A 16,218-nucleotide genomic window follows, 5' to 3' on the forward strand; every position below is an offset into this window, starting at 1 on the left:
GCTGTATATATGGGGGAGGTCTAAGACTATTCGGTTTCTACTTTATTTAATAAACTGGGCAATTTACAAAGGCCAGTAAAGAATTTCTGTACCACAGGCGCACTGCTTGGAGACTTCAAATTTGTAATTTCCCTACATGCTGCTTAGCTCCATCTCCTTCACATCCATTGCACATCTGACCTAAGCTGTCCTTAAGTGCCTACCTGTARTTATAGGGTTTTCCACRCAATGACTGGAAGGTTGGAGTGGGAGAGGAAGAGGAATTAGCCACTATAATTAAACAACAGTTTRTACTTGCWCATGCCACTTCCCTCAACAGCATAAATTACATCACTGAAACAGAACCCAAGGCATCCAGTATTCRAATAAAATATTTAACCTTCTGCCAAACGTACTCAATTTTTTTTCTTGCACTGCTATACTTTAAAATACATTTCCACATGATGAACATTTCTAGCAGTCAGATGAAAGCAGATCWGTAAATTAGTTCTTTCTTGTGSACTGAGCTGCAGTGACAATGTTCCTGCCAACAAACTGTTCCAATTAATACTGCTTTCCCAGTTATTTAATGAAATAAAAACTATACATTCTTTTTCTAAAATGAAGTACCATGAAAGGATTTACCTTTAAGCAAAGAGCTTTGCAGTCCAAAAGGTTGGTTGGTTGTGAGGACAGGCAAGTCCTCAGCAGAAGACAGTCGCAACCTTGAAATTTGGCAAGAAGATTCCATACATACCTTACTAATTAAAAMARCAACAACAAAACCCAAAAAACACACCACCAAAAAACACTCTGAAGGCTGCAACACGACTTCTCTTATTTCTCCAACCTGCTAGATACCTACTGAATTTACACATACAGCRGTACTTTGTTAAAGCTAGATTTACGCATCAAATTTCGCTCCAGCTGCCCTGCAAAACTTCCATTAAGGTGAATCAATACACTTAAGGAAAGCATACAAAGATACCTTGCAATACCTAATCATTAACAGAATACGTGTGAATCTAAAACCGTTGCATCCTTCGCAAACAAAACAGCTCAACCTCCCTTCTCTAACTCCCCTTCCAAGCCCTGAACCGATCCAAAGCTCTGCAGGACTCTTACAGACGCACTTGGAATTGCTCAGGGAACAAGCTTGCCGTCGCCACTGCTGGGCGCGAGGCACGTCCCAGAGCCCCCAGAGCAGCTCATGGGAGATAAAACATTTCACCTGTCAAGGGCAGGCAAAGCACGTGTGTTCCGTTACTAATTTAGGATCATAATGGCCTTGGCTACACAATTAAATAACTGGACAGGATTGGACAACATCAGCAGTCAAGACACCCTTGTCCCGTCCGCACCAGCACTTCCATGAYCACCGTGCTCCATTCAGCAGCCTTGGTATCGACTTAAACTTTGATTTTTCCTAGCATCAATGCACCCCGTACCTTCAGCTTCATTCCAAGAAATCCTCCCTGTTCACATCCCAGTGAGATTCCTGCTGGAAGTGGCTAGCACACACAAGCACATGTACACACATTCTCCTAAGATGTAARCTAGGACTAATTTCACATCCCACTGTACCAGTTTGCAAATACTTTTTGTTTTCTTTTTTCTTTTATATAAAAACAATGGCATCAGATTCTCAGCAATAAAATATAAGAAAGATGAATCCTTGACTACACTTAAACAATTATGAAATCGCCTTTCAAACAAAGGAAACATATGCAAAAATCTGTGTATTTGATAAAGTCAACTTAATATAACAAAAAGTGAAATATGCTTATTAAAAGTGTCCTTATATAAAAATGGTCTTGCAATGTACAGTAAAATGCAATACAAATTATTGTTGGTTATCTCTCCCCACCCAGTAACTAAAACAGCTATTGTTCCACAAAACTCCTTATATGCCGGTATCAAAGAAGCAATTATGCAATTAAACATTTTCTATGTTGTATGCCTGGCGGATATTAAGGGTGTCTCGTAGCATCAAGTCTCGAAGACGCCATAATGCATCGGCCATGGTGGTATGAGCTCCTTTACTTTTCAACCAGTGTGAAGGGAGACGGCTCTCTTGTTCTTTTGATAGGTGGACATCTCGTCTTCGTGCTGAAAGGTTAAGAAATGGCCCAGTTATCTATTGGCTTTATTAAATTTCTCCTGCCTCTGGTATTTACCACAATTACTAGAAAAAGGGGAATATAATTCTACAGCATTTCTATTACCCTCCGGTCTCTGTATTTGAGCCCATACAAGTGATTCTTAGATTTTTATACCATCGATGGAATAAGCCTGCTGATAATGTACTTGTTCCCAGCCTGATTTGTTTTTCATGACTGCTTGCATGGATACATTTTATTAAGCAAGCAGCAGATTTATTTAGCCTTATCCATACAAGCTAAACATATTAACGTGCACAAAGCAGTGTGTTGCGTCAGGAAACATCAGAGTAGAAAGCCTTACCTGCAAGGGTCTGGTCCCACTTGCTAATGCTATTTGATTCGGCACTAAGCCCCTCAATGTATTTCAGATAGGCCTCAGAATGAAGAAGCCTCTGTGTCTTTGGTGGAGGGGAGACGAACATGGGAGTTGTGGGCTGCTGTATGACTGGCTGCGCTGCTGCGCTCTGGCCAGGATATGGAGGGGGTGCCTGTTGTCCCGGCGGGCCAAGGATTCCTATCTGTAATGGCAAAGTGGTAGAGAAAACACATTTGGGGGAACAGCAGGGCAACTGGTTCCCATCCATGCATCCCTGTGGAAGAACCTGACCCAGCAAAGAGCGGCACAAACACTACAGTTCAATGTCCATCCCTGTGCAGCAGTGACACGGGAAGCTGCTCTCTCCCTTCACTGTCAGTACATCCTCCTACAACGGAGCTTTAAAGCAGGTCATGACCAAAAGCGTCTGCATCAAAGCATGCAAAACCTAAATTACCAGCAGTTTAACAGTGTGTTGAAATGACTCTCATTCCTTTAACAGAAGAAGGAAGGAAGGAGAGGAAAAAAAAAGAAAAGGAAAGAAAAGAGAACACTGTCTGGCTTATACTGCAGAAGACATTCCACTAGGACCTAGTTAGTCTAGTAACATTTCATCCAAGAAAAACAGACATATCCTCTGAGGGTAAGATATTAAATGATCCTAAATACCTCTGCGTACATTTTGTTTATGCTCTCCCTGGGAAAGGCTATGTGCATCCCAACGTATCTTAACTGAGATGCTGTTTAGATACTAATTTGGAGTCTTACAGCCTCATAAATCATGCAAAAATGACTTACCTGCTGTCCAAATGGACTTGCTCCTGGTGCTGGAGTGCCTACCATGGGGGATACATTTTGGCCTATAACACCTATATTCCAAAATACAAAAACAATTAGTCTCATTTCAGAGCAGTGGCAAGTACCGCTTTGTCTTTTTTTAATAACAATTTAGGCTTTGGCATCATTGCTTAAAGTTCTGTTAAGCAGCTGTACTACATTCAAATATCCCCCTCTCCCCCAGTAAAAACCACTTTAAAAGTTTCTGGATGAAAAAAAAAAAAAAAAAAAGAGCCAATATGACAACTACCCAACACTGATATGTAGCCTGTTGAATTCATTTAATTAAAGAAATGAAAACAAAAGTCATATCTGGTTTTCATTTTTTTGGTATTATTTAGTTATTGCCTAACTAAATCTTTCAGTTTAGAATATGCAACTCCAGCTTGACAGAATCTCTCTGAAATCAAAAAAATCTAGTAGTCTATCAACATTTCAACATTGCGCTGTGTTCAATTTTTTAAAATGCATTCACTGCAGGAGGAAAGCCAAGCCATTGCAAAAAGTCTGTTATATTATATATCTCACTAACACAAAAAGCTTAAGCTTAAATAGTATTACATATGAGACAAATGAACATTTGGAATAAATTTCAAAAAGTGTTAATTTTATCCAAACATATTTCCCTGCTGTATGGAGTGCAGCAGATAACACCCACGTACATCTCAAACAAATTTACAAAACTAAATGAGAGAGTCATGCAGCTCCTGACATTTTTCATGTAGATGCTTGGGTCTGAACAAATGGGAGTTCCTTTTGCTGCTTTTCCTTCTGTCTATGCCACTTGTCAAAACCACACAGCATTTATTTGAAAAGCTGAAAATTAAATTCAGTCTTCCTAAGGGTTTATTTTGCATGCAGTTTTCCACATCAGTGATCAGAAGATGTGTCACTGCATTTTGAATACTGAAGCATATAATGAATGAATTCCCAGTTTATGACAACCCCTGGTTTAAATGCATCTGTACCAACAGAAAGTCAGAAGTAGGGAAGAACATTGATAATGTAAGGAGCGTGCTAGGGCACGGATCTTTTCCTGGTACAAAGCGAAGAGGTTTGCAGGGGAGGCACCCTCACCTTTCCCAGCATCAGAGCATGGCTTCGCCTGTAGCTTGCCCAGCCCTGTTCAACACTACGTCACCCGCGGTCCTGCAAGCCCTCCACTCCCAGGCATCACTTTTCCCCGGTCTCTATCCTCTCACTTTTAAACATCACACACATGGCCTGTTCCTCCAGTTGGAAAAATAAACGATAAACTCTGCAAAGTAATGCATCACCCTGGATTCACCTTCCCAAACGATTACATGCTGCTGTTGTGTGCTCAAGTGTCATGGCCTTGGCGAGTCAGAGACGGACTCGCGTACACATGGCTGTTCTCCTACTCCCGCTACATGACATTACAGTGAATCTTAGACACCAGTGAGGATGCAAGTAGCATACCTAATACTGATGGATTAAAAAAAAAAAAAAAAAAGCAAACAAACAAACAATTTACATACAGATATAAAGTCCAAACAGAGCTTCTGATAAACACTGTTGTAAATGAGGCAGGGGGAGGCAAAACAAGATACCACTTTTTGTCTACAGATTAACAGTTTAACTGCTGAACATACAGGATACACAGCTTCTAAATGGTTGCGTGAGCTATCAGAGGTAAAAACCAAAATCATCAGCAGAAAACAGGCTGATAGGGCAGACAACCAATTTTTCCCATAACAGAGACATGTTAATGACATTAACCCTGAAAATATGCTAATGAACTGTCACAGTGTTCATTCACCTCACCACTCAACAAAAGTGTGGCAAGAAAATATCAAATGTGCACTAAATATACTATCAAAAATCAATGCAAAATTTGGCCATGATAGTATACAGAGTTCACCTTACCCCCACACTTCCAATTACTGTTCTATTGAAAAGGTTCAATCTGAACACTATTTTATAATAATGTATTAATATATTAGTACAAATCAGTATGTCTACCTTATTTAAAGGTAACCCATTTTTATCTTCTACCAATGGCCAAGAGGTCTTAGATGACTGCGTTCACTTAAGTGCAGTCTGAATACTGAAAAATATTAACATCCTGAAAAAGGATTCAGTAAGGAATGGGAAGGTTCTTACTTTAAAAAGGAAGGATGCTATTCAGGTGACGTAAGCACATGAATAGGCTGATTTCAGCTTTTCAGACCTCTGATAAACTCGAGCACAATGATCAGGTGTTCGGCTGGAGCAGCAGCAGCATAGCTCCCCAGCAGCTTTTTGCTGCTGGTCTGCTGCACGTGCTGCGCTGCCAATGTTAACGGTTTGCGTGCACCCCGTATACCCAGCAGTGCGTCGTGTGCGCTGCGGCCACACAAACCTGTAACGTTCAGAAACGGTCAAACAAGCTACGACCAAAACAAGCTGCGGATAATAACAACAACTGGTTAAACGGTGAATACATGAACATGAAATAAGGAGCAAATGAGGATGACGGTCTTACCGGGTGGTGGGATGCCCGGGATGCCTGGCATACCTGGCGGAAGTTGGTGGGGTGGGGGCACCCCTGGGTGAAGTGGCTGCATGCTGCCCATGCTAACAATGCCATCAACTGGGCCCTGCAAAGGTGGCAGCACCGGTGGATAGCCACTTATCATGCCTTGAAGGACACAACAAATTTCAAACATGCATCAATAACATGCAATATGATCTACACAGTAAGACATGCACTATCCACAAAAAGGCACCTTTAGTACGGCAGGACGATACTACAATTAGTGTCTCGCAAAAAATGAACAAAAATTAAAAATAATAAAGTTATAAATATGAAACACTATACTTCTGATGAATTAGTATTGAGCGTATTTGTACGTCCCTCGTGGGGCAGAAATGCTGAATATTCAGACATGTTAACACAAAGAATAAATTCAGCCACAATTAAATGTTACTAATGCAAGCAATTTTAACACGGCTTAAAGCTCTGCCATCTGCATACAAATTAGGAACACAACACTAACTACACAAGTTTCACGTACAGCCCTACTTTGTACGGTAGCTCTGATGAAACCTGACTGGAAAAAAACAACTATGCATTTTTCAGCAGTGCATATGCAAAATTAACATATAAAGAGCCTACAACAACATACTTAAAACTAAAGGCAGTGATAGGGGGATTTTTATTAAGCCATGTGCACTATAAACGAGGGGAGTAACTCAAATTTAAAACCTACGGCCGTGGATATGCTGGGCTGCAGTGATTTACACTCCTGGCACCTGACTGAAGCGGAGRCTTTACAGGAGCACACAGAGTCCCTCAGAGCACTTCATTGCCAAGATTTTCCAAGTGTTTTAATAGGGAAAACAACAATTAATGAAAACAGTATTGTGCTGCTGCTCATCACTTATTAGGCTGCATGCGAGGGAAGAGGATTCAGAGCTTATTCTCCTTTCTGGTCAGGTTTGCTGCTGTCCATTAAGTAAACCCAGAAGGCCATACAACATATTTGTAGTATGTTTAGTAGGTCCTAGACCTTTTAACTTGCTTGTCCCTCCCCAGCATCACTTTGTTTTCTATGCTTGTTGCTGTTAATGGATATGTAGTCAGATAACCAGGGAAAGGAGCTGGAAAGACAATGAAGAGATGACAGAGGACAGAGCAGGTCTAGAGAGATGAGAGAAATTTAGGTAACACAGTCTTGCTGGAAACTCTACAGTCTGTCCCAAGAAATGATCTGCTGAGTCTTTGCCACACTCTAAATAAGTAACTGCAACTTTCAAAACAGAGATTTCTGGAATAAGAGCGGCTGAAAACTTGCACCACTTGTGGTTCATCACTGCAGCTCTTAGGACCTCAGAATCAAAACAGATCAAGAAGCTCCAAAGCACAAGCTCAATCTGGCAGCTGCTCAGGAAGAGACACGCAAGTGAGAAGCCTGAAATTCCAAGCTTTACACGGAGCGAAAAATGGAAAAAGAACGAACTGACCTTCCTCGAATCATGTTCTTCAACTACATAAGACACCTACGCGAATACTTCTTAAATAGCTTTTTGGTTTCTATTTCAACTATCCGGAAACTCATCTGTACCTCTTTATCAGCATAGTGAAATCCATGTTTCTAACAACAACAACAACAACAACAACAACAACAACAACAAAAAAAAAACACATAAAAGAAGAACTCAACAAAAGCCTCCCTAAAGTCAAGCGCTTTCCCTGTACCTACTGCCTGGGATTTCCACTACACCCGAGCTCCAATCACATCTTCAATTCACTTACATACACTTCTGAGGCCCTTAAAGAAAAAAAGAAACAAACCCACCTTCTGTCCATTACAAAAGCTTATTTCTACATTTGCAAATAAAATACTCAAAATATTTACTGGATTAATACATTGTAGCCAAATCTCCGCGAGAAATTGGCTCTTGTAGCTCATCACAGGGTTATACAAGCAGCCACTTTCATACATTCATATGTACATTCATATTCATATCATGTACAAGTTACCGCTTTGGTTTTACGTCAGTAAACACTGGCAAACTACGTTCAGCTCCCACAGCAGTAATTTGTCAATTTTTTTGAACTGCTGTTCTTTCTCTCATTTTTTACTAAAACAACGTAAGATTAAATAAGCTTTTGTAATACCTACATTTACAAGCAGCTAGAGCACTGCCCACGAAAAAAAGCGCCCAGATTTCTTGGCCTCATTGGCCATAAAAAGAGAGGGGAAAAAAAAAAAGTCCCGTGATGAAGCAGTTCTCTGAATCAGGTAAAAGCAGCAGAACGCACCCAGACCACTACCGCGGCTTACGGATGGAGGCGGATTTGAAAGAGGTCTCAACAGAATAAATAAGATGCTTCTAAGGAAGACTGGTGGAGACCAAAAGAAGGAAGACTGTGTTTTTCAAATGGGCCACAAAAATAGGAAGTTTATATAGATCAATCTGACCATCCACCCTAAGGAAGTGTTTCACAATGACAAACTAAAAAGACCTGAATTTCTGACTGCTTCAATTATAAGATGATGGTCTGAAACACAAGCTTGCTTTGGAGAAGGCTGCCGCAAGAAGGAAGTTAGCACATATAAAGTGCAGAAGGCACATTTTTGGAAAAGTTTTAAGAAAGGATTAATAATACAGATTATTGCCTATCAACCGCTACCTACAAAAAATTGGAAAAGTGATCTCATTTAAAAAAATAAAAATTAAAAAATATATATAAAATGACATTCCTCGGTTTTCTTGATTGAAGTACATTACTCACAAAAAAGCAGTACTGGAGAAATATTATTTTTATATAAATATATATGTACACTCACACATATGTATGTATATATATGTACACACACACAAAACAACTGCAAACAGTTTGGAAGAAAATTATCACAATGCAAGACAAATCTGCTAGGTTTGCAAACAATTTTTTTTTTTTTTAAAGGCAATTCAGCGTAAACAAATGCTTCTGTGACCTGGAGACCACAAACCAAGAACAAACTATGCCTTCACTTTAAACATCCATGCAGTCTATTTACTGAAAAGGCATTTAGAGATCATGATGGGAAACACTTCAAGCTGTCAGCTCAAAGTAGGGCCACAGCCTGTGAGATGGGAAAGCAAAACGACAAAATAAATGGACTAACTAGAATGCCTTACAGGGGAAAAAACAAAAACCAAGACCTCCCAAACCAAACACCCCCCCAATATGTATTTTTTTACATACTCGGCACTATTTTGACCTTACTGAAGTAACATCATCTAGATAACCTGTTATAAAATCAGAAATGGGGTAAGAAAAATAACTTGATTATGTCCTATCTAGTACATTTTCTCACAGATATAAGGCTGGCTCCTACTAAAGATCCTCCGGTGCACTGCCTGCTCTGCACATCTGATCCTGGAAATACTTATTCTGGGCATAGTCCCTATGAACTAAGCTGGATTACGGCTGGTAACAAGCACAACCCCTAGTAACAAGGGTCTTGTGGAAAAGTTCTCATAGCTCAGTTCTATCCTGAAAATCACTTGATAAAAACGGCCATGTTGGGATTTCATGTTTGTCTTCATAATGATACTAACTCCTGGTCTGTTCTGCTTACTAGTAGCTAATCTGCAATTCTGTAAACTCATGCTGGGATTTAAAATTCAGTTCGGATTCTGTTTATTTTTCATATCCCTGACAATTAAAAAAAAAAGAAAGAAAGAAAGAAAAAGAAAAAAAAAAGTCTCTTGCTTTACCCCTTCCACTGATGATGCATGCACTAGAAGAACATACAGAGCTCTCCCTTCCTGCCGTAGCAGGGCTCAACGGGACCTCTGCAAAGTGGAGCGAATAAATACAACTGCACACAAAGAGAACAGGACTCCTGCACAAGGCGAAGCCTTTCTCGCGGCGTTTTCACCAGGCTACTGGATCAAGTAACGTGGGAACATCAGGCTACTCCTGCGCTTATGCACACTGATTATGAAGAAAGGCTGAAGAGGCCGAGCTTTTTCTTCAGTAAGACCAACGTGACCCAAGAGAGTGTTCAGAGTATGAAGGGGGTTGATATAGTGGATGAGGAAAAAATGGTCGTAGCTCCTACGTTTTACCTGCAACAGGTGTCAACTGCTGATTGAGCATTCCCATTGGTGTTGGTGGCGGCACCACCCCCATAAGAGCCCCGACAGGAGTGCCTGCCCGGGGGGAGGGATTCTGCTGCTGTTGCTGTGCTGCTCGCTCTCTCTCCTGCTGCTCAGCAACTTTAGCTGCCCGCTCTGTAAAAGTATTTTAGATTTTCAGTTCTGCTTTGTAACCCAGAATTTCAAAAATATTATCTGTTCATTTCAAAAGGACTAGTAAAACACTGGCATAGTTTAGTCAAATATAAAGTAGAACGGATCAATCTTCTTATACAGCATATAATTTGATTGCATGTGGCTGCAGCTAAGACTTGTCAAAAACCTTTCCTGAAAAATATTCCACAAAGTTTTTTTTTTTTTTTTTTTTTAATTTAAAAAGTCAGAAGGCAAATTGGATAATAACACCAGTGTTACCAACATGAAGCAGCAGTCCAGCACTAGGCTCAGTCCACATTAGGAAAACATGGCAAAACGTTCCTTTCAACACCGCCGGCTCAGCCAAACCAGTCAGAGCAGAGGCCGGCAGCTCGCTGGTAGAGATGCCGCCAGCTGCTGCGGGAATTTTAAGCACCGTGTCTACGAGACAGGCCCTAAAGCAAGATGCAAATAGCAGGTATCTGGGCCCGTCGGTGGCCCACTTATTCTCGGGCTACCCATATTTTTACTACTGATGCAGCTGAAAAGCGGTGGCAAAGCTGGGAAGCATTTGCAACGTTTCCCTAGTGGGGATAAGCCCGTAGTGTTTGGAACATAACAAGCAGCAGTTTGATGAACCAAAAAAATATTTTCTCTGCCCCTCTCTGTCATTTTCCCCCATTCTGGTCCCTCTCGAGCTCTTTTTTCCTTTTTTGCTGAAGATGTCTAACTCACATTGTGCTGCTCAGTGGAGGTCATGTGTGTCCTTGGTATGATGAATCTGGTCATTATCTCAATCAAGTTTCTCACTGCGACCGCAAGAATAAAAGATCTACTTGCAGGGGCATCTGACCAGAGAATTTGATATTAAGGGACGGGCAAGGGGTCATGGGAAGAAGAAAGAAGAAAAACAAAACCAACCAAACAAAAAAGGAGCTAAACCCGATGCCCACTCAGGGTGCTTTTGGGGCATGCAAGTTACTGGTTTGTTCACTCTGAACATTATATCCTACTGAAAGCAATGAGGAACAACAAAGAATAAATGAATGCAGCATACATCTCCAGCAAGTTTTAGTAACAGTGAATGCAGGGCTAGAAGTTTTCTTGCAGTTGGTGAAAGATGCAAACTGCCACCAAAACAGCAATCTAGGTCCTCTGTCAAACAAGGCTAAGAAGTTCACCAAGGAGATTAAATTATGCATCCTGCCAATGTTACCAGCTTTCCCTAGTATATGACTTCAAATGCGTATCAAACATTTGTCTCCTGTAGGAGCTGTCTGTGCAGCTTCTAGAACTATATCCGTACACTGAAAGATCAGTTCCAATTTTAAAGGCATTTTCTTCCGTCCTTTTCATTTCTGTCATTTCAGGAAGAGATGACGACGCATAGAAATTCCTAAATTTACTACAGGCAACTCATAAATGACTGAGCACAAAATACACAAGATATGGCAGATCCTGAAGTAGAAAAATGAAATAATCCTCTTCAGAGCAGAGCAAGTGTTTAGGGAAAAGACGAAATAGCTGTTCTGACTATACCTACTTTTGGCCAGTCCAAAAAAAAAAAAAAAAAAAAAAAAAAAGTTATGCAAAAGTTCTGGAGACTCTCTGATGAATGAGAAATGACTCTTAAGCATTCAGTTTTATCAGTTTGGAGTGCTGAGCCTTGAAGAAGGACCTAGCATAGGACAAAACCTGAGTTTTACCTAGTCTCTCTCCATGTCTTGGCTGGCACAGAACTAACAGATGAAACTTATAACACCGCCAAAAGGGAACAGTGGAGGGGGTCAAGAAGTTCAGTCTTGAGCATTCACCTCAGTGAATCTCATCCCAAGTGATTTATTTAGGACAGCGCTTGAAATCACTCAAAGGACATTCCCAACACATCTTAAAAGACAGAAAGGAGACCTGCTGCTTTGACCATAGCTTTTCCTTAAAACAGGCTTTTGCCTCAATCTCCGTGCATTATTTTACTTTATTTTGAGGAGTTAATCATGCAGGCCTTTCCAAAGCAGTCTGTTCTTTGGCTACTGCTAAAAAATCAACTATTATCCTGCGTATATACCAAGTGCAATTTTCAATAGGTCAAAATGGATCTAAAACGCAAACTACATTTCACCAAAACACGGAAAGGCATTTTTTCATAGAGATGTAACCCCACCCCAATCGCTCAAAAGCAAATAAAAGCAAGTCTGGTTCTCGGCAGACAACAAGCCTGAGAAACTGCAGTTCAAAACTCAAAAGCTTTGGAAAATTTTAAGTGAGAAAGAGGATTAAAAAGGAAGCACTTAGGCAATCATAAACACAGTGGACAGACACTGTTGCTACTGTTACATTACAGCCATGTCTTCCAGTGCAAGACGTCAAGCTGCTCTAAGCTACGAAGTGATGACGCGCTAGCCGTCCTACTGCTTGAGGGTTAGGCCGTAAGGAGGGACCTGTCAACAAAAAGATATCATGCGCACCTAGAATGATGTAAAAGGAAACTGCAACAGGAAAAAAAAAGGCTATAGTATTTTCACAGAGAAAGAGCATTACCATTTCCCTTCACAGCGGTTGCAAAGAAAATTCACACACAGCGGAGTGGTGCTGTATTACTCTCCAGAGCTGCCAAGAGGTACTACTGCAAATTCAGAAAGGGCTGAGGAGGCCGAGGGTGGAAAGTGATAGCATGCAAACTTCTAGTCTGAAGATCAAAGCTGCCTTTAAGTTATGAGTATGCAAAAAAGCTACCAAATTTCAGTTTTAAAAGCAAATGTATAACTTAAGCAGGCAATAACTTTCTAGAGTGTTGAAACTTTCCTATCCAAAGTAGCATTTTCTTCCAATAAAATTGCAACAATTGCCTGAAAAAAAAAAAGGGCTTTATATTGGAAATGTTGACACATTATGAACTATAGCAATAAGTCTAGATGTTAAGCCAACGTATTTGGTTTGGATAGGGACTGCTTTTAAAGATCAACTGTCTTTTGATTTTGATCAAAAAAAGTTGAAGCACAATGATCAATATCAGTAGGAAAGAAAGAAAAAGAAAGAAAGAAAGAAAGAAAGAAAGGTCCTTCTAAAGTTATCTCCTGCCTATGATAGTTTTCTAGGCTTACTAAGGATATGAGATCTCTCAACAAAATTAGTTACAACTCTTAAATAATACTGAGACTGAACAACAGGTCATATTCCCAGTATTGTAACAGATGATGTATCCTTGATTTTATTCTACTAAAACTTTTTAAGAATCTGAGTTCAGTTAATCAAAGAACTTTTTCCTGCTCCACTGCATGCTCCCTTACCTGCCTCAGCTCTGAGGAGCTTCTTGCTTCTTGTCCAAAACTCCCTTTCTTGCCTCCCCCCAGTCCTCCTTTACGGAAACTTTCACAGGCAATTTTTCCAGGTGACTTCCAGCAATTTCCCTCCATGCCCCTTTACTTCTGTTTTTTCCCCCATTTTCTTTGCCTTTGTTGATAGTTACCTGTGGCAAAGACTTTTAAATAATCAGTTCTCATACTGACACAGCGAACTACATAACAAATACAGCCTTTGCTCCTCTTCAGTCATCTCTTAATATGAACTTCTCTTTAAGGTACATCCAGAACACAAATATAAATATCTTCTTTTATTAAACCTGCCATCTGAATAAAAGTAATGAACATATTTAGAAAGAAAAAAGCAGAAGGAGTTTATAATTTTAGTTTTTATTTACCTTCATATTCCGCTTTCTTGGTTGCTTCCAGGTTTCTCCATTCAGTTCCTACAAGTCTGCTGAGCTCTCCAAAGGAGTAGTCTGGGTGCTGAGCTTTAATTACAGCTCTCATCTCGCTGCTAAATAAGATGTAACCACTCATGTTGATCTTCCTTTTTGATCCCTCCTTCTTGGTGCTGCCCTTAACAGACTTGGGAGTGGACTGTGAGAAAAAGCAGTTATGACCACAAGTGTACAAAAGAGAAGCTTCTCAACATACAAAACCCAAAGTCATAAGAAATAGTATTTAAAAGTGTTCCCACATTTCTCTTGTATACATTTGTACAAGGACCATCCAAACTTACAGCCCCTAAAGAGATGGGCACCTCCTACTGACAAATGACAACAGCACACACACTTAAGGAAAGCACACAGAAGAAAAAAACCCAACAATCTGATCCTTTTTAACCCTTCCAGACATAAGGCCAACCTCATAACTGAGGCTTCAAAAAAGCCTGAGTAAACAGAACAAAGAATATTTCCTATTGGCTGATACTATTCCAGACTGAATGAGAGGACTAAGACTGGGCTGGCTAGCAAATAAGTGATTGATTTGGGAGGCCATAAAGAGAACAAAAGAAAAAGATTTGTCCCATGTCACAGATTTCATTCATGAGGCTGTTCAGAAACATTGCAGACATGAGTAAAACTCTTTATTTGCCACTGCACATTTTAGGAAATTGTTTCCACGTTTCCTCCTGGACTTTTGCGACTTCTATCTTCTTGACTCCATCCTCCTCTCTTCTCATCCCTAAGTGCTCTATATTTTGCCTGCCAGATTTCCCTCCCTTTCTAGTGTTCATTTGCCATTACATAAGTACCCATTTCTCCCTGAAAAAACCCAAAGCCCAATTTTGCTGATCACCATCACCTGCACAACACGATCTCCTCACCAGCTGTATGTTGACAAATAACAAATATTCTGTTCTGTTAAAGATCTGCTCCCTTGGCTCAGTTCAACCAACCAGTGCTTCCTACTCTGGCTATTCCTGTTGCAAGCTCCTTGACATCTCCAGCCATCAAAAACCTTGTAACCTATTCTCACAACAGCTGGGATACCACAGCTGGAACACCACAGCTGGAACCCTCACTTCTCAGACTCTTTCCACATATACTTGTCACAGGAGACCAAATGATTCACCCATTCTCTAATCCATAAGGCCCACAACCTCAGTATCATACCAAAACCCTCCAAAACTCCTCCTTGTATTTTGACCATTACAAATGGCTCCCATCTGGAAGACTATAATTGTTTCCAAATATTTCAAGGATAAAAAAAAGAAAAGAAAAGAAAAAATTCATGCAAGTTTTTTCTTCCTATCCTGAAATTCTGGCCATGTCACTCCTTCCACTCGCCACTCTGAGCCCACCAAACCAACACTCTTCTCTCTGCTAAATACAAAGCTTCAGCTATACCAAGATGCTTAAAAAGTCCTGCTCATTAATTTAAGCCAGGTAGTGGATAAACTCAGGCATACTTGTAGGTGATTCCTAAACTTTGTGGTATTCATTTTCAAGTGGCAGCCCACCTTTCATGTTTTCATTGCAAACCTAAAGGGAACACGCGTCTTTTGGGGAGGAAGTCTTCAAGGTTTGTCTTTATGATGGAGGAAGTGAAGAAACCCCCCCACAGGTCTTGAGATGAAACATAGACCACGTACAACCGATTCTGGCTTCTGAGGCAAGCCCTCATTAGTGGATGGAGAGTTCCCAATTCAAAAAACAGAAAATCCAGAGATCTATTTGGCCTCTCATATATCTGCACTTAGATAGCGACACATTTATCCAGTTGGTTTGCCTTTGCAGTGCTTGCAACAAAGTTTTGATAATAGTAATCCAAAGTAAAAACCTACTCATCAGTTTGGAAGGAAAAACAGGACTTGGAAAAATTATCAGAATTCTGAATTCAGTTCTTCTATCTTCCATAATTGTACATCTCTGATATAACAATTTTTAATAGAATCTTTTCTGTTTGAGTCAGATAACTGCATTTTCAGTTTTAGAAGCTGTAAGAGAAGAAATAAACCTGAGACTCAACACCAGATCACTTTTATATGCCTTTTCTCAGCCATAATGCCAAAGAAAAAAAGTAGAGTTCTACATCTTCTTTTACTTCGGGTTCTACTTCTTGCTTCACAGCAAACTATGCAGCAGAAAGACTGGCATCCACCTATTTGTCAGGCTCCACAGTACTACATGTTCACTTGTCTTGACTCCTTGTGTTTGGTATAAGCGCTTCTCCTCTTATCAGAAAAAAGAAAGTAGAGATTTTTGTTTTTAAATACTTGTTAAATAAAATTCCACACATTTAAGAGAACATGAAGAAAATGCATGCCTTTTGTCCAAGAGTTCTGTTTAAAAAGGTACTTTTCAATGAGGACATCAATAGAGCAGACTAGGATGGGATAAAGAAGAAAGTTTATTTCTGTCCTATATGCTAGTCATCTCTCTGCAAG

At 40.2% G+C, this 16,218-nt stretch overlaps 1 protein-coding gene across 13 annotated transcripts in view; it reads right to left on the reverse strand.

Annotated features, from left to right (window-relative positions):
- Positions 1-550: 550 nt before the first annotated feature.
- The window catches only part of PBRM1 (polybromo 1), a 61,468-nt gene continuing 45,800 nt past the window's right edge, over positions 551-16,218 (reverse strand). For 7 of the 13 annotated variants that reach the window (XM_026083979.1, XM_026083977.1, XM_026083976.1 and 4 more), the window contains 5 exons: positions 13,724-13,925; positions 5,780-5,935; positions 3,256-3,326; positions 2,443-2,659; positions 551-2,088 (listed from right to left, as the gene is read on the reverse strand). In XM_026083979.1, coding sequence (XP_025939764.1) covers positions 1,916-2,088; positions 2,443-2,659; positions 3,256-3,326; positions 5,780-5,935; positions 13,724-13,925 — 819 coding nt within the window. In that variant the 3' untranslated portion in view covers positions 551-1,915. Of the gene's footprint in view, positions 2,089-2,442; positions 2,660-3,255; positions 3,327-5,779; positions 5,936-9,738; positions 10,027-11,639; positions 12,465-13,313; positions 13,493-13,723; positions 13,926-16,218 lie in introns of those variants that run through there. The other 6 variants (XM_026083987.1, XM_026083982.1, XM_026083986.1 and 3 more) reach the window with 5 other exon arrangements.

Source organism: Apteryx rowi, unplaced genomic scaffold (genome assembly GCF_003343035.1).
Source record: "Apteryx rowi isolate R43461 unplaced genomic scaffold, aptRow1 scaffold_621, whole genome shotgun sequence".
NCBI lineage: Eukaryota > Metazoa > Chordata > Aves > Apterygiformes > Apterygidae > Apteryx > Apteryx rowi.